The following is a 27,786-nucleotide window of genomic DNA, read 5'->3' as shown; positions in this document are numbered from 1 at the left end:
TATTTCCTTCCTCACCAGGAGCCTCAGAGCTCTGGGGATGGAGGCCCCATGCCTGCTAACTCTTTGTGCAGATGTTCTGTCGCCCGAGAAGCTGGCACCTCCATCACCCACTGCCCTGGTACTGCTCATGGCGTGGCACAGCCATCACACAGCCTGGCCCTGACCAAGCCCTTGGCCACTGGTCCTGCTTTCTCCCACTGCCGTGCAGCAGTGGATGCCCTGGCTGGCTCCTGGCTGCAGCACCCGTGGCAAAGAGCAGCTTTACAACACCATAACCTGCTCCATGCCCCAAGGCTGGCTGGCACAAGCTGCAGTTGCAGGGCTGCACCACCCAGGCACCCAGAGCTCGGCTCCCCCACAACACCCCAGGCCCTACATGATCCTCTATTCCATTCAAGTATTTGTGCCTTGGGAACAGCAGCAGGGTGACCTCGGGAGATGAGAAATGTACCAAAAAAGCCCAGAGACTGAGTAGCAGCATCAGTTAAGCAGAACATGCTGGGCTGTTGCATGACATCCAACCTTTTTGTCTGCTAAGCTCTCTCATCATCTGATGCAACAAGCACTGTTAGGACCAAGAGGAGCAGCATGAGCCCAAGGGGCATTGAATTTGACCAGCACTGGCCCCCCTTCCCCATAGGGCAGCATCCCCAGCCACCCCAGCCCAAATTCAGGTGTGTGCAACGAGCCCCATCACACCTCCCAGCACCACTGGCACTAAATGAGGTTTTGTCACCCTGCATGGTGGCACAGGCTGGAAGCAACTCATTCCCAGCAGGCTGCGGAGCCCTGCTCAGCATCCCAATCGAGCTGTCCTTAATGGGCTTCAATTTTAATTTGCTTTTATTGGAAAACACAGATGGTGACCCCTCCTCCCCCCCACCCGAACATGTACAGGGTAATAACATTTACGGGGGAAAGATATTATCTCCAAATACAGCCAAAGCTCCAGCAAAAGCCCCACCACCATGCACTGACGCGCAGCTGTGCTGCACAGCCCTGTGCCTGGCTCATTAATGCAGGGCCACACAGAGAACAGGCACAACGGGTGTGAGGGGAGCATGGAAGCAAGACCAGGGCCCAGAAAAGGAGAACTGAAGAGCAAGATTAGACCCTGCTGTGTTTCAGCACACCAGCTCACCTACCTGGTGAGCCCCTTTCATGACCAAGCCTTGCAAAGCAATGTTGGCAGCTGCCCGCTGCAGAGGGATGCCCAAAGCAGAGCCTGGAGGAGCTGTGCTGGTGGGATCTGAGCACCCACAGCTCCAGCCGACCATGCAAGGAGACTCAGAGCTCAGGGTGGCTGCAGGGAGGTGACAACAGCACAGGGATGCACTGTGCAAGCAGCCAGATGGGCTGTTTCAGAGGACACAGAGCAAGCCAGGAAAGGAGAAACTTTCTGTTCTGCAGTAGCAACTGGGAGCTAGGAGCGATGCTCTGCAATGCTCCCAACTTCACCTTGCTGGGCCTGAGACAAGCAGCATGATAAGCAGGGATGGAGAGTCCTCCAGCAAACACAGAGCACCAAACAGCACCTGATGTGCTGGAGCACCCTCGCTGTGGGTAGATGCTCTCCGCTGCGTGTTTGGCTCCACGCGCTCACCTGCCAGCCAAGTCTTCCCTCTTTTCACTGTTTTTACTGACAGGCTGTAAATTTGCTTCTGGTTGGCAGCCCCAAGTGGGAACAGCTTCAGAGGAGCCAGCCGTAGGCTCGTCTGTGCTGAGCTGTGAAGGGGTGCACTGTGCCCCCCAGGCAGCCCTGGCAGTGGGGGGCTCCGAATTGGGCTCCCAGCCCGTGGGACTGATGCAGGAATTCCCGAAATCCCTGGCAGGGAGTTGGTGCAGTGCTTCCAGGCCGACTCGTTTCTCGCAGCTCTCAAGGACGGCGTTGAAGGCAGCATCTCCCTGCGCTGGTGTCCCTGGGGGAAAGCATGCAGCCACGCCAGAAATGTGAACCCCGCATCTCCGCAGGGCCCAGCACCGCAGATAAAGCGATGTCGGAGACGGCAGCTGTTAGCAGTGGGTATTTTTAGTGAGCTGCAAATGTTTCCTCCCTTGGGAAAACTCCATCTTCAATACCTCACCGCAGAGAGGGGCTTCCTCTTTCACTACACACTCATTCAACTGCCCTTGTCAGCGGGATGAACCCAGAGGCCAAAGGATGGCATGAGCCTGGTGCTGGTGCCCAAGCAGTGAGCTCCATCCATCAGCACTGCTCATTGTGCAGAATCTGGTTAGCCTTCCTCCAGGTTGGAGATATTAGGAGAAACTTCTCTGAAAGAGTGGTGATGCATTGGCACAGGAGGTGGGGGAATCCCCAGCCCTGGAGGTGCTGAAGGAACTCGGAGATGTGGCACTGAGGGATGTGGTCGGTGGGCACGGTGGGGTGGGTTGGACTGGATGATCTTAGCCGTCTTTTCCATCCTTCATGGTTCCATGGTTTTATTCTCTGTAGCATAGGCAGGAGACAGCCAAGAGGATGGCGTAGGGACGACCATCTTCCCATGCAGAGGTCCCTACAAGGGCCCTATCCTTGCTCATGACTCCCAAGTGTGCTTCCCAAGTGGGAAGCCAAGCTCCACAAACAGGACAGCCCACAGGAGTTCTGTGTGCTGGGTCAGCCCAGGGAGAGAACAGAGCAGCCCCAAAGCAGGCATGGATCAGCTGTGGGATTGCCTGCGAAGCTGCCATACCCTGAAAGGTCTGCACTGAGAATTCAGGGACTGCAGACCAGCACAAGAGCAGGGAAAGCATCCTGGAGATGTTTCTGCAAGCCTGCAAATCAGCCTGAAGAAGAAGCGAACAGCTTATGGAGCAGCATCAGGCAGGGAACCTCCCTTGGGGATGGTGGAGAGCGCGTGCTGCTGCTGGGAGATATTCCTGGAGACACTGACACTTAAGAAGACTCGTTTCCAACACAGAAATACCACAATCAATGTGGGCAATCACGGCGCAAAACCTCATTTTGACAGCTGAAGATGAGCAGATCAATGAACCGGAGATGAGCAGTTGCTTAGGTACAGACAGACATAATCTGATCACACATATGGGGGAACAGATTTTTGCACCCACCAAAAAGAAACACACTCAGAGGTGCAAAGGGGGGAATTTCCGAAAGTTGAAAGGGGTTATTAGCAAAAAATTGATTAGGGAAAAAATGTAAACAAAAACAATGAGGAGTAATTAGAGCTGGCTTACAAAGGCTGTGCCAAAAATCTCATAAATCTGCCATCACAAAAGAAGGCACCCTTCGTTAAAAATTGCCTTGGCTTCGAATAAAAGAAAATAACGCAGTAAAAATAAACATATTGTATAAATTAAAAATAGGGGGAAGTTGGCAGCAGTAAATTAGCAGTTATAAAATGCAGACTAAAGGAAGTTAACGTAGCCATGAAAACACCAGCAAACGTAAAGGAGAGAAAGCGGAACTTTTAAACACATGGAGAGCAAACAAAATCAGAGTGAGCTCACAGGGATGCTCAAGTGTGGGGAAGGCAAAGAGTCCTGATGCATGTCCAATGCAAACCCTGCAAGGAAGCAGCATGCATGCACCCCATGAGTGCTCCTGATAGGCACACGGTGGGGACACTGTGGGATCCACATACAGAAACAGCTGGCCACCGAGAGTGACACTGCATCCTCTGAGCACCAAATGCCTACAGCTATGCAGCGCTCAGTGCTTGCTGTCTGAGTGTTGGAAAAGCAACACGCTCCCAAAATTTAGTGTGCAGAGCGACTGAGGCGTTACCTGACAGCCTCGAGATAGAAACTGAGGGAAGAGCCTCGTGCAGTGAATGCAGCATCCCCTGAATTCCCTATTCAGCATGAAGCGGACTTATAAATCAATGCCTGCAGGAGGAAAGCACGTGAGGGAGCAGCAAGTGCATCCTCTCCTTGCTGTTGCAATCCAGATGATCCTTGAATCCCACAGGTGCAATGAGAGAAGATCTATGCAGGGATGCACCAAACCCCTGGGGGCACAAAAAGAAGAGGACCTGACCGTCAGTCATTCCTTGGTGCTGCTCTGGAGACACCAGGAGGGTGGAGGGCTCACATGGATGGGGTTTCTCCTTGTTTGTAGGACTTTCAGCCCAGGTGACCATCAGCCTCCTGCCATCCCCAAGCCCAGCAGAGCTGTAAGGACAGGCTACCATCTGGGCACCATAACACGGTGCTGGAATCAACCCATCCTGCTGGAAACCCTCCCTGATATCTTCCTTGGGACCCACTACTGGGTGCTGTCTGCTCCAGGCTGAGGTGAAAAAAGGCTCTTTGAGTGAAAAACATTTCAATTCCAGGAAGCAGCTTTCCCACCAGAGAAGGACATCATGTTCTTCCACCACCTCCTGCTGCATCCTGCCTGTAGAGCAGAGGCCCTGGGGCTGCTGCCACCCCCCAGCACGGCCCTCTATCTGCTCACACTGCTGGAGATTTATAGACGAATAAAAATCTGTTGGCTGACCCTTTGTTTACTCCTCTTGGAGGAAATAATTAACTCTTGTTGCAGTTCTGATTCACAGTACATGGATTTGAAGAACTTGGTAAAGCTGTCCTTTAAAGCTGCCCAAGCTCAAGCAGTGGCTCCCACTTGTCTCCACATTGCAAAGTCCCCAGAAAGGACCCCATGCAGATCCCACCCACTCACACATCCCCAGCAAAAGCTGGGAGAGCCACAAGGAACAAATCCCTGGAATGGGGAGACTGGGAAAGTATCCACAAAGGGCTTATGGGGGAGCAGCAGTGCTGGACACATGGATGGGATGGTTTGGCATGGCATGGCATGGCATGATTTGGGATGACATGGGATGACATGGGATGGGATGGCATGGGATGAGATGGCATGGGATGGGATGGCATGGGATGGGGACTCCTGCAGGTCACAGCCATGCTGTGCCACCTGGGGGTGGTAGCTGCTGACATCCATCTGTTTTCAACCACAGATTCGCTGGCCAAGGATAAGACAAGATCTGACCTTCAGTGACTTCTCCCTCTGATATTTTTTTTCCCTTCAAATATCACAAATTTGCCCAGCAGGGTCACTCATGTAAGAAAGCCCTAAAATTGCTCTACGCTGAGACATCCCTGCCTTGCTTACGGAACTGCCCGGTGCTCCTGCCTCAGCAAAGGCCTTGGGGGCAGCAATATTTTGCATCACAGAAGAACAGATGATAGGAGAGAGCACCCAACAGCTCAGCCACCACCAAACACGCAGCACCTGGGATGCAGCAGAGCACCTGGTGACGTTCCAGCAAGCAGAGCCCGTCAGCACTCACTACATGGATGGTGCTGCACCCCAGCAGGGACTGACATCCAAATCAGCCTCTGGGAGCCGAGGAGCCCCCCAGGAGCCACAGGGCTGGTGGCTGTCTGGACCGGGCCTGTTGTCATCCACATGGCAGCGGGTGTCCCGGCGCGGCGGCGGGCGAACAAAGAGCGGCTCACGGCTCCATCGATCCAGAGGTCAGTCGGGTGAAGCGCGAACATCTGGTCTGATGCTGCCCAGCATGGGCCGAAGGGCTTCCCCGGGTTTATTTAAAGATGAGCTTTTCAGAAGGAAGCATCCAATATTGCTTTTAAGTTTCCCAGGATGGAAAGCCCTCCCCGGCTCTGTTTTGTGCCAGGTTGGAGCTCTGTGCCGCCCGGCACAGCCATCCAGCTCTTCCAGGAGTGCTCTAACAAAAGGAATGGGCTTTTGCTGCTGCAGGCTCGCACATTTCAAAGCCAGAACGGGAACTGCCTGCCCAGCCCTGTGGCCCAGCACGTGCCCATGGATGCTGGAGACAGGACAGCATCAGCCAGAGGGAAGAGCCATGGGGGTCAGAACGGGTTTACGAGAAATCAGTCACCTTTGATCTACAGATTACCAGCAATAGCGTATCGACTGCATCCCTGGGTGAGCTGCTGCACAGTTAATTAGACACGTTATTAAAAACATGCTCCTCTACTAGCTTGAATTAGTCCAGCTTCCAAGCCACAGAGTCCTGCCCTGCTAAATTAAGCAGACTTTCACTATTAACAACCTTTCCTCCAGGCCAGTACCAGCAGACAAAGCAGAAGACACTCCTTCATCTGCTGGAATGGCAGGCAGGTTTTCCATACACTGAGCCATGGTGTCTTCATTTCGACTCTCCTTTGGATGCAGACACCAGAAGCAAACCCCACAACCAGGGTTAGGCTCCCTTTCCCCCAGAAAATCAAACACCGATTTGCCCTGCTTTCATAAGCAACATCTTAGGGATCACAGGCATGGGTCAGTGGTTGGACCAGATGATCTCAGTGATCCTAGGATTTTATGACCTGATCAGCTCTTTCAAACCAGGGGAAAGCACGGTAGAATCCCAAGACTTCCCAGTTAGCATTCCCTGCCCCAGAGCTGAGGTTTGCTCCCAGACACACAGTGGGATTTGGCCAAACTTGCTGCTGGAGATCTCATTCCTGGAATACCATAGGAACCTCCCTGCATGCTGCTGAATTATACGCAAATGGAGAACCCCATTTACCTTGGTAAAAACTCCTAGGGTGACACATCCATCCCTCAGTTTGAAAGCACCAAGTGCTACTCACATATCTTCTTCTACACTAAAGGACTCCGCACAATCTCTCCCCATCATCTCCTAGCTATCGAGAGGATAAGGGGGAATGGCTGTAAACTGAAAGAGGGGAAATTTAGGTGAATGTGAGAAGGAGAATTCTGTAATCAGAGGGCACTGCTGCCCAGAGCTGTGGCTGCCCCATTCCTGCAGGTGCCCAAGGCCATGGATGGGGCCCTGGGCAATCCAGGAGCAGCAACCAGCCCACAGCACGGGATTTGGGTCTGGCTGGGCTTTAAGGTCCCTCTCAACCTGAAGCCATTCTGTGATTCTATGATGAGTCCTGACAACCTAGACAAAAGGAGACAACGCATGTTCCCATACACAGTTCCACGTCCCACGATAATGAAAAGCCAGTCCTGCTGCTGCCCTTTTCCCCCAAACCGCACATTTCCTTGGCAAAACAGAGCACCAAGAGTCCTCAGCAAAGGGCACTGCCGTGTGTTTATTCCTTGGCATTTGTTCCCAGCATTTCGGAGCTGGCCCCAGTGCCCACGGCGCCCAGCCGCTCTGCTGCTCAGCCCCGCTGCCAGCCAGAGCCCGCCTCGCTCCCAAAGCCTTTTATTAGAAACACACAGTCACAAAATGATTCAAGTGGAATCCATTACACAGCATTTAGTACATATCATTTGTATTTCACAGCCGGCAATCCTTCCGATTTCACAGAGTAACGGCTGTTAAAAAGCCCTGCTGCAGCTGATGGGAAGGGATCGGTGCATGGGTGGGAGAGGGGATGGAGGGAGCATTTCTTCAGGTTTAGGTCCACCTGCTGAAACTAAGACACACATTGCTCAGCATTACTACTGCAAGGTATCCTGGATGTCACACACAGCTGGAGCGCTGCCCCGTGCCTTACTCCAACCAACTCATGGGTTAGCTCCTCTCCCACCTCCTCCTGGATGCTTCACTCAATCCCCAGACATCGAGGATAATGTCTCTGGGGCCATGAGGATCCACGGCCAAATGGAATTGCTGCCACTGGTCAATGTTTTTTACATGCCACCAACATTTGGGGCAGAGTAAGAGAAGAAAATACGACGATGTGGTTTAAAACCTGAATCTGACTGTTCTTAGAAATATGCAATTTCCTAAAGGTAAGGTTGAAAGGAAATAAGAGGAATACATAGTTTTCATCAGTGCCCTGCTGCACAGAAGGCACGTGATCCCATAAAAACCAGAGCAGTGACTACTTTATCCCATAAAGCAAGAACAACAGATGATTCCAGGATGAGCATCTTGACCCATTAGAGACCTCTTCAAAACATAACTTGTGACTCAGAATCATAGAATAATGAAGCTTGGAAAGACCTCTAAGATCATGCAGTCCAACCATCCACCTACCACCAATAGTGCCCAAGAAACCCTCAGTGCCACATCTCCAGAGTTCCTGAACACCTCCAGGGTCAGGAACTGCATCACCTCCCCGGGCAGTCTGTGCTCAAGAGGCTCAGGTTGGTTATTACATGATTATTAATGATACTGCTTCCTCAGACAGGTGGAACACCAGAGAGGTGGGGGATCTCCAGCACTAGAGGTTTCTAGGATTTGACTGGACAAACCTATGGCCACCCTGATCACTGCTCAGACTCAGGGATAGGGACACCACATATGGAAACCATTTCCTTCCCTAATCAGAGATGGAGATGTCTTGTTTTACTGATGGAGCTGAAAAACTTTGGCCTTCTACCTGAGCAAGCACTGCTTCCAATCACTTCCCCAGCACAATGGCACCTACACGACAACACAAGCCACTGTCTCATCCAAATCCTAGTTTGCCACCCTGATGTCCTCTTCTTTTGGCAAGTTGAGCTACAGCACACAGTTCTGAATTTTGTCCACAGAAAGCTTGGTTGGAAATACCATCTGGGAAAGGCTCTCCCATGTCATTAAGACCTATCTCCACATTTACCATCCACGGAAGTAGGAACCCCATCCCACTGACAGCACAACCCCTTCTGCCTACTCCACAATGCCCATCTGTTTAGTATTATAACTTAGTTGGTGGGGGGGTGGGGGGAAACAACAAGAAAATGCGTTGCTTTCCCTTTGTTGTGTTATGGAGCAAAAATTCAGCAGATGTACGAAGACAGCAAGGCATGGATAAGGCAGAGTCTCCTGTCCTAACAGCATGCTCATGGATAGAGAATCACAGAGTGGGTTAGGTTGGAAGGGACCTGAAAGATCATCGAGTTCCAGCACCCTGCCATGGGTTGGTTGCCCACCACCAGATCAGGCTACCCATGGCCCCATCCATGGCACTGGGCACATCCAAGGATGGGGCATGATTTCAATAGATGCTAAAATGACTCTTTTTCCTTAACCAGCTGCAATGTATCAAGTAAACCGAACTCTCACAGCCCCAAACCACCAGAGTTTCTCCCTGGTGAGAAACCAACAAATGTATGTGATGGACACAGAGCCAACAACTCAGCTCCCACCACCGGATTTCTGCTTCTGCTTTGAAACACTGGTGCCTCTGGTACCTGTCAATATCTGTCATCATTACACTACACCATGCCCTGCAATCGGTGAGGACAGGCTCGTTACATAATTTTAATGCACAAAGTACATTAAAGACCTCGAGGTCTACAATTTCATACCTCATAATGATGTGAAAAGAGGGTTGAATCATTGGACTGGAAGCAAGTAACTGGCCCAGCACTGGTGATTACAGTCTGCATTGGCCAAAGGGAGGACAGGCCAAACCTGAAAAGCCTTTCTCCAATGCTCCAATGCAATAATTTCCCAGATCTTAGAAAAATTCCAAGCAAAGTCAACCAAGAAGCAAGAGAAACATTAACTTTTTCTGCCCTACATACAATCAGAGCTTCTTTTGCTGCAGTTCTTTGTAATAGTTTGTAAAGAATGTCCATGTCTGTGTATTTATTAGGAAAGTAGGATGCAATCTCCATAGCCTCTCAGGACGACAGGGCTGATGCCTCCCGTTAGTAGGATTCTTCAGCTCATACATAACAACCTAAGGATTGTTTGACTGCAATTCTTCTAAAAATCGCACACACCATTTGGAAGCACCCAGAAAATAAATAAGCCTTTGGTCACAACCTGACTGAATGCATCAAGGCCACAACTGAGCTCATTTCTACACAGACAAGGCTATGAGAGGCCAATAGCAATCATTTATTTTCATTTCTGGACATTTCAGATGTGACGCTTTCATAAACAAACCCAAGGAACCATGGCCACATGAAATTCCTGTAAGACATCTCCACAATAGGTAGAAAAATCAGATTCTGGGACTAGTCATTAACTTCTAATTGGAAAAAAACCACAAGAAAGCTCCACGGACCTCCTCCAGTGCTGGCATGAAAAAGTGGGCAGTGGAGCAAACCTACCCAGTTATTTCCAGTCCTGTGCTTCCAGCGTCTCCTTTGCCAAAAGGAACTGAGATAAGCTCAGAAGCACTCAGAAAGGCAGAAGACTTCCAAAAGATCTTGGCCACTTGGCAAAAGCAGCGTGAGGAATGGATGATGCAGTGCCATGAGCCCCACAGAAGTATAAGGTAGGGGACAACCAACCTTGAAGTAGCAGAGCTCATAACCGAATAGTAGAATCATGGAGTCATTATGGTTGGTAAAGACCACTAAGATCATTGTGTCCAACCATCAGCCAACCCCACCATAACCACTCGTGGAATCATTAGGTTGGAAAAGATCACTAAGATCACTGTGTCCAACCATCAGCCCACCCCACCATGCCTACTAACCATGTCCCTTAATGCAGAGATGGGAACTGGGAGAAGGCCCTAAAAAAAATCAGATATACCTCATAGGGACAGAATCAACAGTCTTCAAGAATTAGCAAGTAGGATCCCATGAAAGACAAATCTAGTGGTCAGCATGACCATGGCAGGGGGTTGGAACTTGATGATCTTTACGATCCCCTCCAACCTAAGCCATTCCATGAAACGATGAACAGGAGAAGAGGTAAGGAAAACTGGTGAGCCCTTAAAGGCAATAAGGGCATCTCAGTGCAAAAGAAGGATCAGGTTGGATATCAGGAAAAATTTCCTCTCCAAAAGAGTGGTTGGGCACTGGAACAGGGAGGTGGTTGAGTCACTGGAGGTGTTCCAGAAACGTTTAGATGTGGTACGAAGGGACACGGTTTAGTGGGCAATAGTGGTGGGAGGTGGAGGTTGGACTGGATGATCTCAGAGGTCCTTTCCAACCTTGGAGATTCTATGATTTTATCATCAAGTTTAGTAGTTGTACTGTGATTACAAAGCAGTGAAATCGTGAGCATTCAAGGTCTCGCTCAGGCTGAAATCACTTCTGGGAAAATAATGAAAACACTGCTGTAATTCAAATCATAAAGAATTAAAGAACAGGAGTATAATTAGCACCAGTCAACATACTTCTACAGGAAACGCATCTTGTCAAACAAATCTGATTTCATTCTTCACTGAGATTACAAGTCTGATTGGTAAGGGTAACCGTGTAGAAGCAAAAGGCTTTCAGAGAGCTGAACCAGGAGGCATGGCAGGGGCACAGGGATGCAGAGCAGCAGTCCTCCCATCACCAAAAACATGCTGATGGGATTAAGAGCTGATTAACTGGCAGGTTTCATACAGCTGTTCCAAGCCCCACCAACCTCAGAGGGTTCGGCAGGATCTGGCCCCAGGTTCATTTTCACCTTACAGCTGGAAAGGGATGAAGGAAACTCAGGTTCAAATAATCTACTGCTGTCCCAGACTCGCAGAGCATCCTCAGGTAAAGGATGTGGGATTCACCTCCCCTGATGTGAGCCATATGGAAAAATAATGCTTCTGCTCTAATGGAGTTGTTAATTTTCTACAGATAGTAATGACAGAGAGAGAAGAGCCTCGGAAGACAAGTAGGAAGATCTAAAATAGCCATCCTAGACAGGTGGACTGAATTGCCCTCTGCAGGATTCTGTCTGAGGGGGTCTTCCCAGCAGCTTACATTACCACTATCCTTTTTGTTCCAGTATTCCAATTGATCAAATCATTCTCTAAGGCAAGCTGGGGCAGGGACCTGAGTATATAAATAATATAAAGCATGTTGGGAAATGCCCAAAAAGCTATGCTTGTCATGCAAACGCCCCTAAAGGCACTGCTGCTGGGGGTCAGCAGAAGTAAGAACCAGCCAGGGAAAACTCCAGGTGGCCCAATTGACAAAGGGACAGAGAACCAAGGAGAGCTCCTACATCCCTCACCTCCTGCCCAGCTCCAGCACAGCAGGACAGCAGTTCCCCCTGCACAATCACCTGGAAAAATGGACACAGAGCTGAGAAACAGCTGTAAGGACACTACTGAAGAAACAGCCACCCTTCCTCCCCTTCCATCGCTCCAAGAGCAGGAGTGTGACCACTGTAAAAATCATTCAGACTGGAAAAGACCTCTAAGATCATTCAGTCCAACCATCCACCTACAACCAACATTACCCACTAAATCACATCCACCCTTTCCTTAAACACCTCCAAGGGACAGTGACCCCACTGCCAGGGAGGGCAGCCTGTTCCAGTGCCCGACCTCTCTTTCTGAGATGAAATTCTTCCTAATATCCAACCTGAATTCCTAACATCCAACCTGTTAATTCCACCACGTGCATTCCACCAAGTGCTACTGAATGGGGGCTCTTAATGGCAGGCATCATACGCAAGGGTGACACTGGAATTGCTATGCTACAAAGACACTGCTCACTGCCCAGCCTGTGTTTTAGGGTTTTCAAAAGTTTTGGGGAACTTGCTCAAACTACAGCAGAGAAAACAAAAAAAAAAAGGTTGGAGGTGTGCTGGAAGATGGGAAAAGGACATTCTCAGGCCCTTGCCCACCCCACGGGTAGGCAGCACTCCCCAGTGCCCCAGCAAATGGCAAATCCATCTTGAAAAATCCCCTAGCAATGGGGAGGGAGCAGCTGCTGCTGTCAGTGCCTTCTGGGCTTGTCACCACTGCCTCTTACCCCCTGCAGCCCCAGCCAGCTCTACTGACATCCAACACCGCCTCTGCCAAGTCTGCCCAGTTGGGTTCCCCCACTAATGCAAGCAGAAAAGCCATTCTTTGGGGGCTCCTCTAACACGCTGCCTCCTCCCCCCCGCCAAAAGACTTAGTCAAAGCAAATGCCAGACCCATTAAGAGCAAAGGACCTCACAGCCAACAGAGGAATTCTTGGGCTTGATGGACTGTTTATAGAGTCTTTTATAGGAAGGATGGGTAACCTAATCCCAACTACAACATTTTTTATGCTGCTCTATGAGGGTTCAGCTGTGATTAAACTGTTGGCACAGTCCCATGGCACATAAAACCATGGAGACCAGCAAGTCTCATCCCTGTCGGAGCCCTGCAAATGCAAGTGAGAAAACTATTCCAAGCATTAAAGACCGCTGGGCCCTGCTGCCGTATCGGTGACACGGCTGCTCCCGCTGCAAGCATCACTGCTCGCACCTCCAACAGCTTTTGCTGTCTCAAGAGACCAAAATAAAAGCAGCATGGCAGTCACTGTGCTGATCTCAAGCCACAGTCCAGGACGGTACAAAGGATGATCTCCCCCAGGACTCATTCTGGGTACCAGAAGCTGGATACAGGAGATGCTATGGCTCCCGCAAAAATACGCGCTCGGGTGTCACAGGGGCTCCATATCCTTCTCTCCCAGCAGCAGACCTGGAAGCAACACACAGCCTCCATCCTAAGATACCAACCAAATCCAACAGCTTCATTTTGAGTAAAATGGGGAAAAGAACCCCTAAGTTCACACCCGTCTGCCATCACATACACAGCCTTCCAGATTTCCACGGGGGCTTGGGGAGCAGGGTTAAGAACACCAGATGAGTAGGGACCATTTCAGTGGGCTGGTGGGTGGGATTTCAGAGAGCAGAACACATAAGAACCAGCGGGCACCAAGCCAGCATCTTCAGGCAGTTCCAACACAGTGCCTGTTTCGTTTTATTGTTATACAACTGCTACAGAACAAAGACTTTATTTTATTCTTGCTTTGTTGACTCATCTGTCAATTTGGTTGCCCTCATGCTACCCAGCTAAGGTCATCCCCTCAGGGCCAGCACACATCTGCTCCAGGTGGGCTCCCAAAGCTCCTGTTGACCTATGGCCATGCATGGTGCTACGAGATAAGGTTTAGTAGCTTGTGGTAGTAATGGTGACGGGAGGATGGTTGGACTCTTGTATGATCTTGTATGTCCTTGCCAACTTGTGATTCTATGATTCTATAGTGGCCTTTCACAGTCCAAACTCTGGAGGACACTGATTTCAAATCCTTTTTCTGCACGATCATAATCCAATTAAAGACTTCACAACCTCAGAACCCCTGCCTTGACCATCTTCAGAAAAGGGACATGTCCCTCCGTACACAGCCAGTCCCTTTATGTGGAATGGGACTTTGCCAGCAGTTTAATTTTGGTCCAGCACAAGCCTGCAGTACATTCCCGTAGCCAATGGGAGGAGGAGGCTCACGAGTGCTTTCCAATGCTATCACCTGATGCCATTAGCATCTGTGTGGTTTATCCCTCCAGCAATGCACTGAGCCTGGACTCCCGGACATACCCTGTGCAGGGAGACGGGAGCTCTGATGAAATCCATGCAGTGTGTTCAGCCCACTGGATGACAATGAGAGATGACAAGGGACAACCTGTCGGCTGCGGAGCTGGGGAGGAGCTGGGTGCTGTCAGAGGAAGGCTGAGGAAGCAGGGATGCCCTCTGATGGGGAAAGACAGGAGGGGAAAGCTGAAGAGCCCTCAAACATCTGGGGCTGCCCACGCTCCACACGCCCAAGCCCAGATGCAGCCAAGAGGCAAGGCACCACCCAGACTTTGAGAGCCCAAAGGAGGAGACTGTGCTCCTCCAGAACCCCGATGATCCCTGCCAGGAGACCCACAGAAGGGGCCAACCCTTCTCAGCACCTCTGGCCGCCAAGCAACTCAAGGCCAATGGACGGCACACCCAGGGCTGACCTCAGCAGGACACCCCAGCCGCCAAGTAACTCCCGTTTTTAATTTTTCCCTGGATAGCCCACACACCAAGGACCTCCCAAACACATGGTAAAATGCCAGGTCAGCTTTCCAAGGGCTCAGCACCCACAAAAGGGAACCCAGGTCATATTTAGGCCACGCAAATTACAAGGCAAGACTTCTGCTTGGGGGTGACCTGCTTTGTTTCCTCTGGCATGAGACCCCACCTGGGAGGCACAGGCTCTGCTGGTCCCTCTTTGGCACTGCTTATTTCTCCACCGTGCCACTCCCAAACCTCCTGCAGCCCCAAACCCACTGGGCCACATCAGCCAGCCCCAAGCACAGAGACCCAGACGACAAACGGGAGCAGCTGCCAGCAAGCTCAGTGCTTCCAGAGGATCTGTGTTTATCAAAAGCTGTCGCTCTCCAGCCAGAACAGGTGTCAGTCACAGCAAAATCTCATGGCAGCTATTCAATCTGAAGGCATAGAGTTTGACATCAGGGAAAAAAAAAAAAAAAAAAAAAAAAAGCATCGCTGGCAATTTCTCTGCTCTCCATCTCTAATACAGCCCTGGTGGAAGGAAAGTGAAGAGCCAGGAAGAGAAGACAGCGTACATCAGTGCAGCACAGTGACCTGAAACAGGCATCTCCCCACCATGAGGTGATGCTCAAAGCAGACCTGGCCACCTGTGCCACATCAGCCAGCTGCACTGGGCTTTGTCCCACCCACAGACCTGCTAGCTGCTCAGAGATTTATGCTGAGAGCGACACAGAGCAGCCCCTGCACTGCCTGTGCAACACCTCCCACTAGCCAGACAACAACCCCTACTAACACTGCCAACATCCTAATTAGCACCTTCCCTGTGCCTACCCTGCTCCCGACTGCTCTGCATCTGTCCGAGGACACAGCACAGGACTCGGAGCATCTCTGAAGGTACAGCAGCAGTCCTACATGCACCCCTTCCCCTCCGGAGCAGCTGGCACCGCCTGCTCCTGCAACCTATGCCAGTGCCCCTGCTGCTCTGCTATGTGTCTGCTGTCAGGGGATTTCCACGTGGCGTCAAGCACACTTCTGTATTTATCCTTTCCAAGCCTCCACAGCAGCGCTAACATGTGCTGAGGACAGGAGAAGCCCAGAAGATCCCAGTTACACTGGGGCTACCTGGCACACTGCAAGCTAGGTAGGAGGAGTGAGGCTTTGTCCCCAGGAGAGAAGTCCATGCCAGCCATCCCCATGCCTCGAGCAGCACCAGCCACACTTTGCTCCCCCTCAACAAGGCACAAATCACCATCTTGCATTTCATCCTGGAGCTCAGCAAGTCGTGTGTCTGCCTGCACTCAGCACGCAGGTGCTATCTCGGTGTGCATGCATGCAGCTTGCAAGCTGGGGCGTGCATACAAAGGCTGCAAACAGGCACAAAACCCGCCACCTGCGCTCCGCAGAGGCGAGCACGCAGCTCGTGGGGTGCAGGATCCTGCAGGAGAGACATGCTGCAGGAAATGCTTTCCCCAAAGCTGGCATACCACAATTAACTCTCTGCAGCCTGGCCAGCGCTCTCTCCCTGCAGGCGGTGCACCCAGCCACCTCCTACACCTTGTTTTATTCCATCTGTGCTGCCCCCAGTTCACGCATTTCTCCTGCTTGCTTTGTCCCCTGATACCAGGGCAGGCTTAAAAAGTAAAACAAGGCAAAGATTTATTAAGTGAGGCTCGCGGTAAAGGTTTCCGAGTTACAGTTGTGGAGCCTGGAAACAGGATTACAAGCAAAGCAAATCATAAAACGCGACTATAACCTCGACACAGCAAGATGTGACCCCTCACGTGTTCCAGCCTATCTCACACCCAAGCATGTGGTGTGCACAGCCTGCAGGCTCACACCGCTGCACAAACCTCTCCTGAGCTGCTCTTTCTTTATGCCTCATTCTGCAGTCACCCCTCTGTTGCCACCATCTGGGACCCCGCTGTCCTCCTCAGTCAGACTAGGGATTCACATCACTCCCATCCCATACAACCCATCACAGAAAACAAACGCTGGACACAAACACAAGTGACTTTTCATTGGCTGCAGAGGGCCCCAATGAAGGATGCTGCCATCTCCTTCCTAGGGGCACCAGCCACTGTCCCATGCCTGAAGGGAGTAGAGAACAGTGGATCCAAGGAGAAATGATCCTGGCAGGAGTGGAGAAGGCTCTGGGGGGACCTGAGAGTGGCCTGTCAGTATCTAAAGAAAGAAGGGGACAGACTCTTCAGCAGGGTCAGTTGTGACAGGACACAGGGAAGTGGTTTCCAACTAAAAGAGGGGAGAATTATAGAATCACAAGGTTGGAAAGGACAAGATTCAGAGATTTAGATTGGATACAAGGAAGAAGTTTTTTTACACAGGTTGCCCAGAGAGGCGGTGGTGCCCCATCTGTGGACACACAGAGCTGGAGGGGCTCTGAGCACTGATGGAGCTGTGGGTGTCCCTGTCCATTGCTGGGGAGCTCCAACTCAAACCACTCTATGATGATATGATAAGAACCTTCAAGACCATACAACAATGCACGCGAAGCTTCCCATCCACAGACATTTTCTATGACCCCTAAGCATCAGTGCTGCAGAGGATGGAGATGCCTCCTTCCTCCTGCATCCCTCTGCTCAAACTGTTCAACCTCACAGTGCATCCAGACAGCTCTCCCCTTCCCCCGTCTCACTGCACACACCAGCACCATCAGAGCACCGGGAACACCCTCAGAGCTCATATGGGAGCAGAGCAAAGCTGAGCCCTTTGCTGCCCACCCCACAGCCACCCCCTCCTCTCCCACCTCACGGGCTCGGCAGCCAGCCACAAGCAGCCCAGGAACGGGGCTGCCGAGCCCATTGTTCCCTTTGTCTGGCCCTCGGAGCCCGCGCTGCTCATGCCATCCCCTCCACCTCGGGGCCGTTCGCACGGCCGGCCGCCCTCGCTACCCCCTGCCCTTGGGGTTGGGGTCCACAGGGATTGGGAAGGTGCTGACCCAGGAGCGCGGCCCTGCGGATGGCGGAGGCTTTGCTGCAGCCTGGCTCCTCCTGCAGCAGGCCCTGCCATGGCCTCGCTGCTCCCTCAGCTCTCCTAAAGCAGGCCTGCACCCCACAGCTGCCCCGGGGTGAAGGAAAATGTTAAGAGGTGTTTGCCAGACAGATTTTGGCCTTGCCCAGGCTGCCCAATAAAGCAAGGCTGCACGGTGTGCCCCCAGCTGGGCAGGCAGCACAAGGGGTGCGAAACACATCCAGACCTCAATGCTCAAGGCCTCAAGGTTTGGGTCAGCTGGGAGACCCTCTTAGAGAGCCCACAAAGCTCCACCACGCTCATTAACAAGGAGAGAGTTCCACACAGAAACGCCGTGAGATCCCTGGGAGGTTCCCCAAGGAGAGTGAGACCCAAGCAGCAGCACCAGCCCTGCGTTAGGCTCAGATCCCGCACACAGAGATCAGGAGGGTCCACGGCTGCAGCAGTGAGCAAAACAGAGCAACGTGAATCTCTCCATACCCACAGAAGTGGTGATGCCCCATCCCTACAGACACCCCAGCTCAGGCTGAACAGAGCCCTCTCTGAGCACTGATGGAGCTGTGGTGTCTCTGTTCATTATTACAGGGAAGTTGGCCCAGATGGCTTTTAGGGTCCCATGCAGCTCAAGCCATTCTACGATTCCACGCTTTGCCTTCAGCAGGGTGCTTTGCCCTCATCAATGCCCTCCTCTGCTGCCTCTCAGTGCCACTTCAGAACGCAAGGCTGAGAGGCAAAATAAAACACAGCACCCCATCACCACCTCTTACACACCCCATCCCAGGTCCATCCACCTCCACTGTACAGCCACCTCTGTCCTTTCCCAGCCTTTCCCACTTCTGAGCCCGTGCTTTCAAAGAGCCATCCACAATGACTTTAAGATCTCTTTCGTAAAATGCTAATAAGTAATTTAAAGACTGCCACTGTGCATGCATGGGTTTAGGGTAATTTTTTCCATGTGAATCCCTTTTCATTCATCACTGACTACGTATAATCTGCCACTTTATAGCCCGGTTATCCAGTGTCATGAGATCCTTTTACAATATTTTAAAGACAACCGTTGTTTTTATGACAGAACGCTTTGGGTTGGAAGGGACCTTAAAGAACACCCAGTTCCAACCCCCCTGAATAATTCTGTATAATCTGCAAACTTTCTTGCCACGCAGTTCCCACCCCTCTCTCGCATGCTTATAAATACATTGCAAAGCACAAGCCTCACGCTGACCCCCATCCATTGGGAAAAATGACTCTTTGTTTCCACTTCTTTAAGCAGATTTTAATCCATAAGAGCGCCCTTGCTCTGAAATTACTAGTCTGGAGCTACCGAGATCACCCAGGGAGCTCTCCTTAAAGCATGCGTGCCCTGCCTGCTCCGGTCCCAATATCCATTTTCCCCACTGACTCCATAAAATGTGACCTCCTCCGCTGACACCTCAGCAGCCCCTCTGCATACCCCCCATTCCAAAACACTGCTGTTTTGACGGGGAAAATTTAAGCTGTCCTCAAGTGCTCTTTTCTGATCATTTTTACCTTCGCCCCCTCTGATTTCCCAATTCTGTTTTTTTGTTGGTTTGGGGTTTGTTTGCTTGTTTTCCCACAAGTTATTCTTAAAACTCCTCTTACTCTGCCATATATGGGCTCACTTCCACCACTTCACAGTTTATATGTTTTTCTATTTTCCTCTTTTAGATATCACTTCCACATTCTGAAGAAGATCCTTTCACCTCCAGTGTTATCCTCCAGTTTGCTGTGATTTTGTGGACGTGATGTCCGCCCCTGAATAAGGTAAGGTTTGAAGTGAAAGGAAGTAATTATCAGACCTAATTAATAAAGCTTCATAAACTTCTGGAGCTCACCAGCCCTTCCTCCTTCCCACCTGGAGACGGCACTGAGCTGCAGCACAGCTGCTCCCATGGAGCTGGTCTGGGACTACATCAAGAGATCCTCCTCTCGTGGGCTCTCTGAAGAGCTGCAATTATTCACAGTCACTAAAACTGTAATTTCTGAATAACGCCCCTTTGTGACATTTATTCGGTTTCGATGGAGGCAAGTACCATCTGCAATTATAGCAGTGTTTTCTGCCCTCACAGCCTGTTTAATCTCCCTTAACATTTGGCAATCAGTGCCACGACTCGGGTCAGAGGGGTAACAGAGATCAAACGCCGCTCCCTCATCCACAAGCACTGAAATTCGGAGAGAGGCTGAGAGCACAGTGTGATGCTCGTGTCCTCCCTCACCTCCACGCTGTTCAGCTCCAGCGCCTGCACCCTGGCACAAATCACCTCCCATCCGACACAGACCCACGACAGCAATATAAAATCCTGGTATTGATGCATCTCTGCAAGCCCCGAAGAGCCACATCCCTGCTGCGAGTGCCAGGTCCTGCACACGTCAGCCTGTTATCACAGGAGGCCCCATCTTTCCCCCCTTATCTCACTGCTGAACTTTTGCCTTCGAGGATCTCCCTGTTGCACGCAGCAGGGAATGGGCAGCCGTGTTTCACCCCTGCGTTCCAGCAAGATGAGAGCTCACTTTTTAGTCTTTTTAGTAAAATCTGATTTTCCCCAAGGTGGGAACTTTGTGCCTGCTCCCAGCCAGGCTCACACACAAGCACCCACCTCTCAGCCCAGCGTGGCGTGGCCGGGCTGTGGGTGCATGTTAGGGCAGGAGCAGTGGACTCAAACTCATTTATCACCGCTGCGGCTGTGCTCACACAAAAGCAGAAAGCAGAGGACTCAGTATTTACCCAGCCTCTCCAGCAGGTTTTGCAGTTACACCGGTGTCCACCCTTCTTTACATCTGCTGCAGGTATGTGTACACAAACAACGAGTGCAGGCAGATCCTTCAGCACAGCAGACCCCTGCTCCCAGCCATAGCAGATAGCCCCTCAGTAACATCCCCAGGGCACTGCTGTACCTGCATCACCCCAAGTCCTTCTCCAGAGCGCTCTCAGGACATGGGTGGCACTGGAGCTGTGCCACTCCAAGCCATGTCCCCACGGCTGGCTTCTCATAGCCCTGTCCCCAAGGCATCTCCCTCTAGCACCCCCTCCTTGAGCTCGGATCAACCTATCTGGAATTACAGCAGGGATTGGGAGCAACTGGGAGAAGCAGAGTCCCTGCAACCTCAACTACTACGTGGATAACTGAACTGGGCACCAGCGTATCATTCTACTCCCAACTGCCCCAGCGATGCAGCATTCACCTCGTCAAAAATTAACCCAGGGAATGGAGCCCTGGGGGAAGGCAGAGCACACAGAGAGGTATCACAGATCCAAAATCAAGGTCTCCACTCCACACCTCAGTGCAGTTTTACAATATTTGTTTCCTGCCTGGTCTCAGCACCGGATAAATCAAAGGCTGAGCTAATTGGCACTGCTCCTCTGCCTCTGGGGCTGGAGGAGGTGGTGGAAGAGCTCTGCAATGGGTCACTCCAGGGCCACATGGGCACGAGAGGGGAGACTGCACTTGAACACTGCAATATGCTATAGCACACACACAGAACACAGCATACCCCATCTCAAGCACGTGTACGCAGCTCAATAAGTGCATCATGTGTCTTATATACATTACACTCCATGACAACTATGCACGAACAAGCAGCTCCTGCCTCCAGCTTGCAGCAGCAATAGGACCCCTGCCCGCCCCACACCCCATGCTTTGGAGCCCACAGCCCCATGCTCTCACAGATAGGAGGGCCATCTCATTTCTCCTTCCACATTTTTTGGCATGGAGCTGGCTTTCCTCCAGCCCTCGGGAAACTTGCCAGCACTGCAAGGTTTACGAAAAGTTAACTCCAAAGAGGGGGTGAAGAGTGCCTTCATTTTTTTTCTCCTGGCGTGTGATTTTAAAACGCACTGCTCCCATCCTCATCTTTCTTCCCCCCCCAAATACCTTGGAAGCATCCCTGCTCCAGACACGCCATGCCACGCAAGCAGCACATGCAAGCAGCAGCACAAAGAGGGCCGTCAGCGATAGCAGCACTGTTACCAATGGTGTGGTGTGGGATCCAGACCCTTCCAGCACTCCTTTGTTCTTGAATTTCTTTCTTAAAGAAAAAAAAAACACACACACACAAAAACTTCCCTTCCATAAGCCTGAACTTTCCCAGCCGCAGATAGATACCTTGCAACAGCCTGAACAACTGCATGCAACTCTTACCCTCTGCTTTATGTACGTTGTCATCCACCTCCCTGTTTTCCATATTGATTTATGTCTCACGTTCTTTTCACATTTCCTTTCAGCAGAGACGTTTTTACCCCAACAGCCGCTCCTCCCGAGCCCAGGACACGCATTCAGCCGGCCATAGAGTAATCAACTTCCAATTTCCAGGCACACTCCTGTTTATATTTCCTTCCCTATCGGCTTTGTTTCTAATTAAGGTTTGCTAAATGCACGAGAATCTATAGTGCACAAAGAAATATAAAGCATGTAGATAAATAAACACCGTGCACACACGCGCACTGACTAAGGCTGCCTTCTCACTGTGCTTTCAACCACGGATCCCAAAGCACTTTGTCATGTTCATTAACAAAACCTCGCAGCTCCCTTGGGAGGGACGCTTGTATTATTTTACGCCTTGTAATTAGGCAAACTGAGGCACAGAGGAGACAAGTGAAATTACCAGCATTACGGCAAAGCTCTGGAGCAGAGCTGAAAACAGGGCTCAGGAGGAACGTTCCCTGGGCAAATCACCAGATTGGAGCTGGATGAGCTCTACTCTCCCCACGTTGGCCATGGACGTGGTGGGGAATGTGCCAGAGACAGCGACAGTGACACCGCAGGAGGTGGCTGAGCTGCCATGCCCTCGGTCATCACCCTTTGTTGGAGTCACTGCCACACCAACGGGGCGCATCGGGAGAAGCAGATGGACGCTGTGCCTGAAATGGCAGCTCCCAAAGGGAAGGATGGAGCAGAGGGGCACCCAGAGAGCTCTCAGCCCACGCTCTCCTGCCACGTCGTCTCTGCAGAAGGAGAGGATGGCCGGGGCACGGCTCGCACAGCCCCAAGATGTGCATAACACCACAGAAGGACGCAGCATAACGAACCTCCTGTGAGGAACTCCAACCCCGGATGGGGACGGCCACCAGACCTTCAGCTCTCACCCCACAGCATCCCCACCGCTGGGAGCACATCTCACATCCAGCACCTCGGTGACCTCCCCCATCCACAGCCATCCCTTCCCCATCCCTCAGAACAAGCATCTGCACACCCAGCCCTGCAGCCACGGTGATGGGAAGGTCAATCTGTTCCTCTTGTTTCCAAGCAAAGGACTGCCCCACACCACCCAGCACCTCCTGATGGGCTCCCACATCCCCACAGGAGGCTTCCAGCTCCCATCCCAGGATGGGTCCCCCCCATCCCCAGTGTAGCCGAGGGCTCTGAGCATGAACACAGCTGTGAATGTGGCTGCTGCGGGCAGCGTAGGCCACACGTCCCACTTGGACATGTGCTCCCACAAACACACTCATCACCCCCCATCCCCCCCAACCCCTAATTAAAACCATACCATGCTCATTTGAATAGCATAGCTGGCTAGCGCACTCCGCTGCAACGTAAATAGTCCTATTTATGCCAAGCTCCCATATTGTAAATATCACGATGTATAGCCGGCCAACCCATGAGTCATCTCCCAAAACTCCAACTTAATAAATGGTGCCTCATCCACTGCTCCAGACAAACACCGTCCGGACGTCTCCCACCACCTCCACACCCAACGCAGCAGCAAAGCTCAGCCCACGGAGCCCCCCAACTTCCACAGCACCGCAGGCGTGGCTGGGATGTGATGCGCCGGGACCCCAAAATGAGAACCTGGCACGGGGCTCCCAGCCACGCAGCCAGCCCTTAATGGGAATCCAGCCCTCGGCCGCACACCCATCCCTCAGCCACGCACCCACCTGCCGCTGCCTCTGCTTTGTCTCAGCCCTGGGGGAACCCTACGGGGAAGAGGTTGGAGGATGCGTTTGGCCTCGCTCAGGGAGACCCCAAAGCCTCTTCCCAGCATCCCCGGGAGAGGAGCTCGGCGGTTCCCTACGGGAGGCGAGGTGGGAGATGCCCACTTCGGTACGGGGATGGCGGAGGGAAGGGAAGGGCCGGGGTTGGGGGGAAAAGCTCCACCTGGGGCAGCACTTCCCCAAAACTTCGCCTTCCCTCCTTCTTTCCCCCGCTCCCCCCCCACACCCCACACCCCCAGGAAGGGGTGCGGCGTGGAGGGAGGGGGAGGGCCGAGGGCCACCCCTCGATTAATTAAATAAATAATAATAAACGAGAGAAAGAAAAGAAGGAGATTAAAAAAAAAATTATCAAAATAATAACGATCATCATAATAAAGAGGGGTTCTGCCCCGGAAAGGCCCCTTCCTTACCTTCCACGGCGGCGAGCAGAGGCAAGAGGGCGAGGGGCAAACAGCAGAACCACAACGGCCCCATGGTGCGCTCCGGGCCGGGCATCAGAAACGGCGGCGGAGCTCCATGGAGGCGGCGGAGCGCAGAGCCGAGCCCCCTCGCTGGGGCTGGGGCCGCCGCCGGCGCGGGCACGGCCGCGGGCACGGAGCGCACCGCCGGCCCCGCCGCCCCGACCGGGCCGAGCCACCGCCGCCGCCGCGCGGGGGAGCGCCCCGCGCCGCCCTCCCCGCCCCGGGGGCGCCGCGCTGCCGGAGGGGGCGGCGGGCGGAGGGCGGAGGAGCGGGGAGCGGCGGCGGCGCGGGGGGCGGTGGGGAGCGGCGGAGGTGCGGGGCCGGCGGAGGGGGGCGAGGAGGGAGGCGGCTCCCCCTGCGCCGAACGATGGTTTCTCCCGGAGCTGTCGATCATCCAGAGAAAGCCGTGATTTCAGCCCAAATCTTCCTCTCGGGGTTGAGTGAGCGCTGCGAAAGCCGGAGGGGGGGTGGAGAAAAGAGGGGGGAGCTCCCGGAGGGCCGGAGGGATGCCCCCGCCTCCGCCCTTCCCACCGCCCCGCTGCTCCGTCGGGGGCGGCACGGACCCGTCGGCCTCCGCCCCGCTGCGGTTGGGCTCCTGCGAGCTCAGCGCCGTCCCGAGCTTGGGGTGCTCGGCATCACCCCCGGCCGGGGCTGTGCCTGCCCGATCCTCGCCCCAAAGCGTCCGCGGGCCCAGAAAACGCGGCTGGTATGGAGCGTCCCTTGGGGGGCACAAAGAGGTCCGGCCGATGCCCGCAGAGGGACGACAAGAGTTGGTGGTCGGAGGCTCAGCTCGGCTCTGAACCACGGACCCTCTGGGGTTACCGACCCAGGTGAGCCGGAGCAGGAATTCCTTCATTTCCAGTTTACAGGAATTACTTACAACTCCCCTTCGGACAAGATGGGGTCAAGTGGAATTCTCCACTCTGAGACCCAGCTCCTTCTCTCCATCGCAACACCCAATACCTGTAGTTCCTCATGAGCCCGGGATCCCAGTCTACCCACCAAAAGGCACGGAAGGCACAGGCTTGTCTCACCGTGCTCTTCCTCATCACCCTGCTGCACCAGCAACTTGCACATCTGGAGTGCCCTGACCCCATGCAAGTAAACTCATTTTGATTTGGGGGAAGGTGAAGGCGCCCTGGCAACGCTGGCCAAAACCAGATGACTTTCCTCAACTCGTTGTGGCCAACTGTAGGCTCTGATCCCCTCTGGGAGCTCCTATAGCTCCAGAGTATCCCCAAAGCTGTCGCTGCTGTTGAGTAGAACGCACAGATTTATTGTCTGACTGCAGCAGTGATTCTGAAGCTCATATGTTCTCCTTTGGAGATGGGTTTGTCCCTGAAGATGCTATTCAGAGGCACTTGTGAACTGTGAGCACTGCTCCCTCCTCATGTCCTCGCTCTGCCCCTAGGAAGGGCTTTGGATGGATCAGTGTCCCACCAGCCCTCAGTCCCTGTCCTGCATCCCACAGGGGCTCAGCAGTCCAGACTGGACAAGTGAAAGCCACCCAATACCATCCCATGGTGTTGTCAGACTTCCCATGATGCTCTTTTATCCCACCCCAAACCTATTTTAGTGCCTCCATAAGGGACAGTTACCGACCACAGGAGCTGATGCTCTCCTTGCTGCCATCAGGTGTCACTTGGAACTGAGGAGAACTTAGGAGCGAGGTCCGTTCGTTCTACCCTGATTGCTGCATCCATGGGACACTGAAATGCTGCTGCAGAGAGAAAGTCATGCCTGGGAAAAGCAGCAGCACCAGGGTTACAGAAATGGGGCAGCCACCACTTCAATTGCACGTGTTAGCTTCCTATCAAAAGATGGTTCCCAGGCAGACAAGAGCCACAAGAGATGGCATCTAGAGGACATTAAAGCGGGTTTGATGGTGACTCATTGCATGCAGCATTTACAGTTCCCGGTGCAGGAAGAACAGGTTGTATTTGCACATGAAGCCTTTGGCTCATCGCACCTGGAGGAGGTGGCTCTGTGTCAGTCTGCAGGGTTAAAGAGGTGCAGCAGGAGGGAGGGAGACGCAGAGGGGAGGGCTGAGGCCACTTCCTCCCCACTGGGCAGGATGAGCATCGCCAGCACCACCTACACACTGCAATTTGGGCTGGATCTCCAGGATCCGGAGCTGCTTCAACCAAAATACTCATAGGATCGTTAAGGTTGGAAAAAACCTCAGGATGGTGTAACCATCAGCCCATCCCTACCCTGTTCACCAAGCTGTGTCCCTAAGAGAGAACGGGACATTAAATTGGGATGGGGAACGGGTTACCCCGGTGACACCTAGAGCCATAAATCTGCCTGCAGGCACCTGATGAGCGCTGGCAGAGAGACGCCCCGTGGGGAACCGGCACCTCGCTGACGTCCCTGTGTGCAGCAGGAAAGCTCTCAGCTCCTGGCTGAATCCCTCGGGCTCCGTGCAGCTTCCAGGGGCAGGTTGGGAGGAGGGAAATGCCAGCATATTTGTACAGAAATTGGAGTCTCCCTGCAAGCAGCAAATCCCATAAAAGCAAAACCCAAGTGAAAAGCAGCTTCAGCTGTTCTGGCTCTGGCTGTGATGGGCTTGGCCCCAGGCCAGTGAGTTAATTCTGCCTATTAACTAATAGTATAGTATTGTCGGCAAAGGCTCATTGCTAAACTTATGTTTTTAAGATATCACTTATCATTCAAACACTTAACTCTTGATCCTCGAACATGTACAGGCACCATGTAGCCCTGCAGCCATGCTGCAGACAACCAAAGGCACCGCTGGCTGGGGGGGGCAGGCTGTGTTTAACCCTTTTTCCCCTATCTGAATGATAAATGGTCTGAAGCAGCGCTGCCCAAAGGCGAGCAGCCACTGCTTTGCACCTGCTTTGTGTTCCCAATCAGGGATGCAGGAGCTGTTCCTAATAGCACTCAGTGAAGGGTGCACGACAACAGAGAGTCGATCTGTGTGATCACAGCCTGATCCCAAGAATGGACCCCTCTGTCTTAGAATCGCATAATCATTAAAATTGGAAAAGACCACTAAGATCGTCCAGTCCAACCCCAACCCATGCCCACTGTCCTCCCTTGCCTCCCCTTTCCCTCTCCCCACCACCCCAAATGCTCTGCAGCCTGGCACAGAACCCAGCCCTGTCCTTTGGGATGAAGGCTGTGAGGAGCAAGGATGCCCCAGGCTACCAGGGCTGCCCTGGCCCCATCCCCTGACCTGTATGGTAAGGGTACATTAAGCGGGGTGCTCTCTTCCAGCCCTGCTCCCAGAGTACATTTAGGGTATCAGGGGGGCTCCAGCCCCATCCAAGCAGAGCACTGCGTCCCCACCCCATTGGGGGCTTCTGGCAGAGCTCAAGCAAGATAAGGCTGTGAGTGTGCTCTGCACAGATAGCTGGCACTGGGTGCCTTGTGCTGAAATGTGACACTGGAAGCTGTTCTTGCTCAACCCGTTTGGCTTGTTGTGGGGTCCTAACGGAGGAAGCAGCTCCCTTCAGCGCTCCTCCAGCATTTCTGAGCTCTGCTGTTAAATGATACACGCTGTGAGCTTTGATGCTACCTGGGACCAGAAACGAAGCTGATGAGGAGAAGCAGAAAGGAGGAAGGCAAGAGGATGGCATGGGTGATCCGAGCATCATTCTGCACTGGGACCCCAGGATGCACAGAGCCGTGGGATTTCATCTCTGCAGAGGGAAAATTGTGGCTGCAGAGAGCAATTTGCAAAAGGTACCTTGGTTTCTGTTGCTGTTGCCTTAGATTTTAGAGCCTTCGGCTAATTTAGGAAGCAGAAGTCAACTGGTAGATTGTGATAAAGATTTGAAGAGGGTTGCACGCCTA

The 27,786-nt window shown here is 52.6% G+C and overlaps 1 protein-coding gene across 4 annotated transcripts in view; it reads right to left on the bottom strand.

Annotated features, from left to right (window-relative positions):
- The window catches only part of EPHB2 (EPH receptor B2), a 103,324-nt gene extending 79,221 nt beyond the window's left edge, over positions 1–24,103 (bottom strand). For all 4 annotated transcript variants that reach the window (XM_090123142.1, XM_031607974.2, XM_090123143.1 and 1 more), the window contains exon 1: positions 23,917–24,103. In XM_090123142.1, the coding sequence (XP_089979268.1) occupies positions 23,917–24,001 (85 nt within the window). In that variant the 5' untranslated portion in view covers positions 24,002–24,103. The remainder of the gene's footprint in view (positions 1–23,916) is intronic.
- Between the last annotated feature and the right edge of the window lie 3,683 nt (positions 24,104–27,786).

This window comes from Phasianus colchicus, chromosome 22 (assembly GCF_987193195.1).
Source record: "Phasianus colchicus chromosome 22, bPhaCol1.hap1.1, whole genome shotgun sequence".
NCBI classification, from domain to species: domain Eukaryota; kingdom Metazoa; phylum Chordata; class Aves; order Galliformes; family Phasianidae; genus Phasianus; species Phasianus colchicus.
The sequence above is the reverse complement of the archived record's forward strand: the minus strand, read 5'-3'. Positions and strand labels throughout refer to the sequence as shown.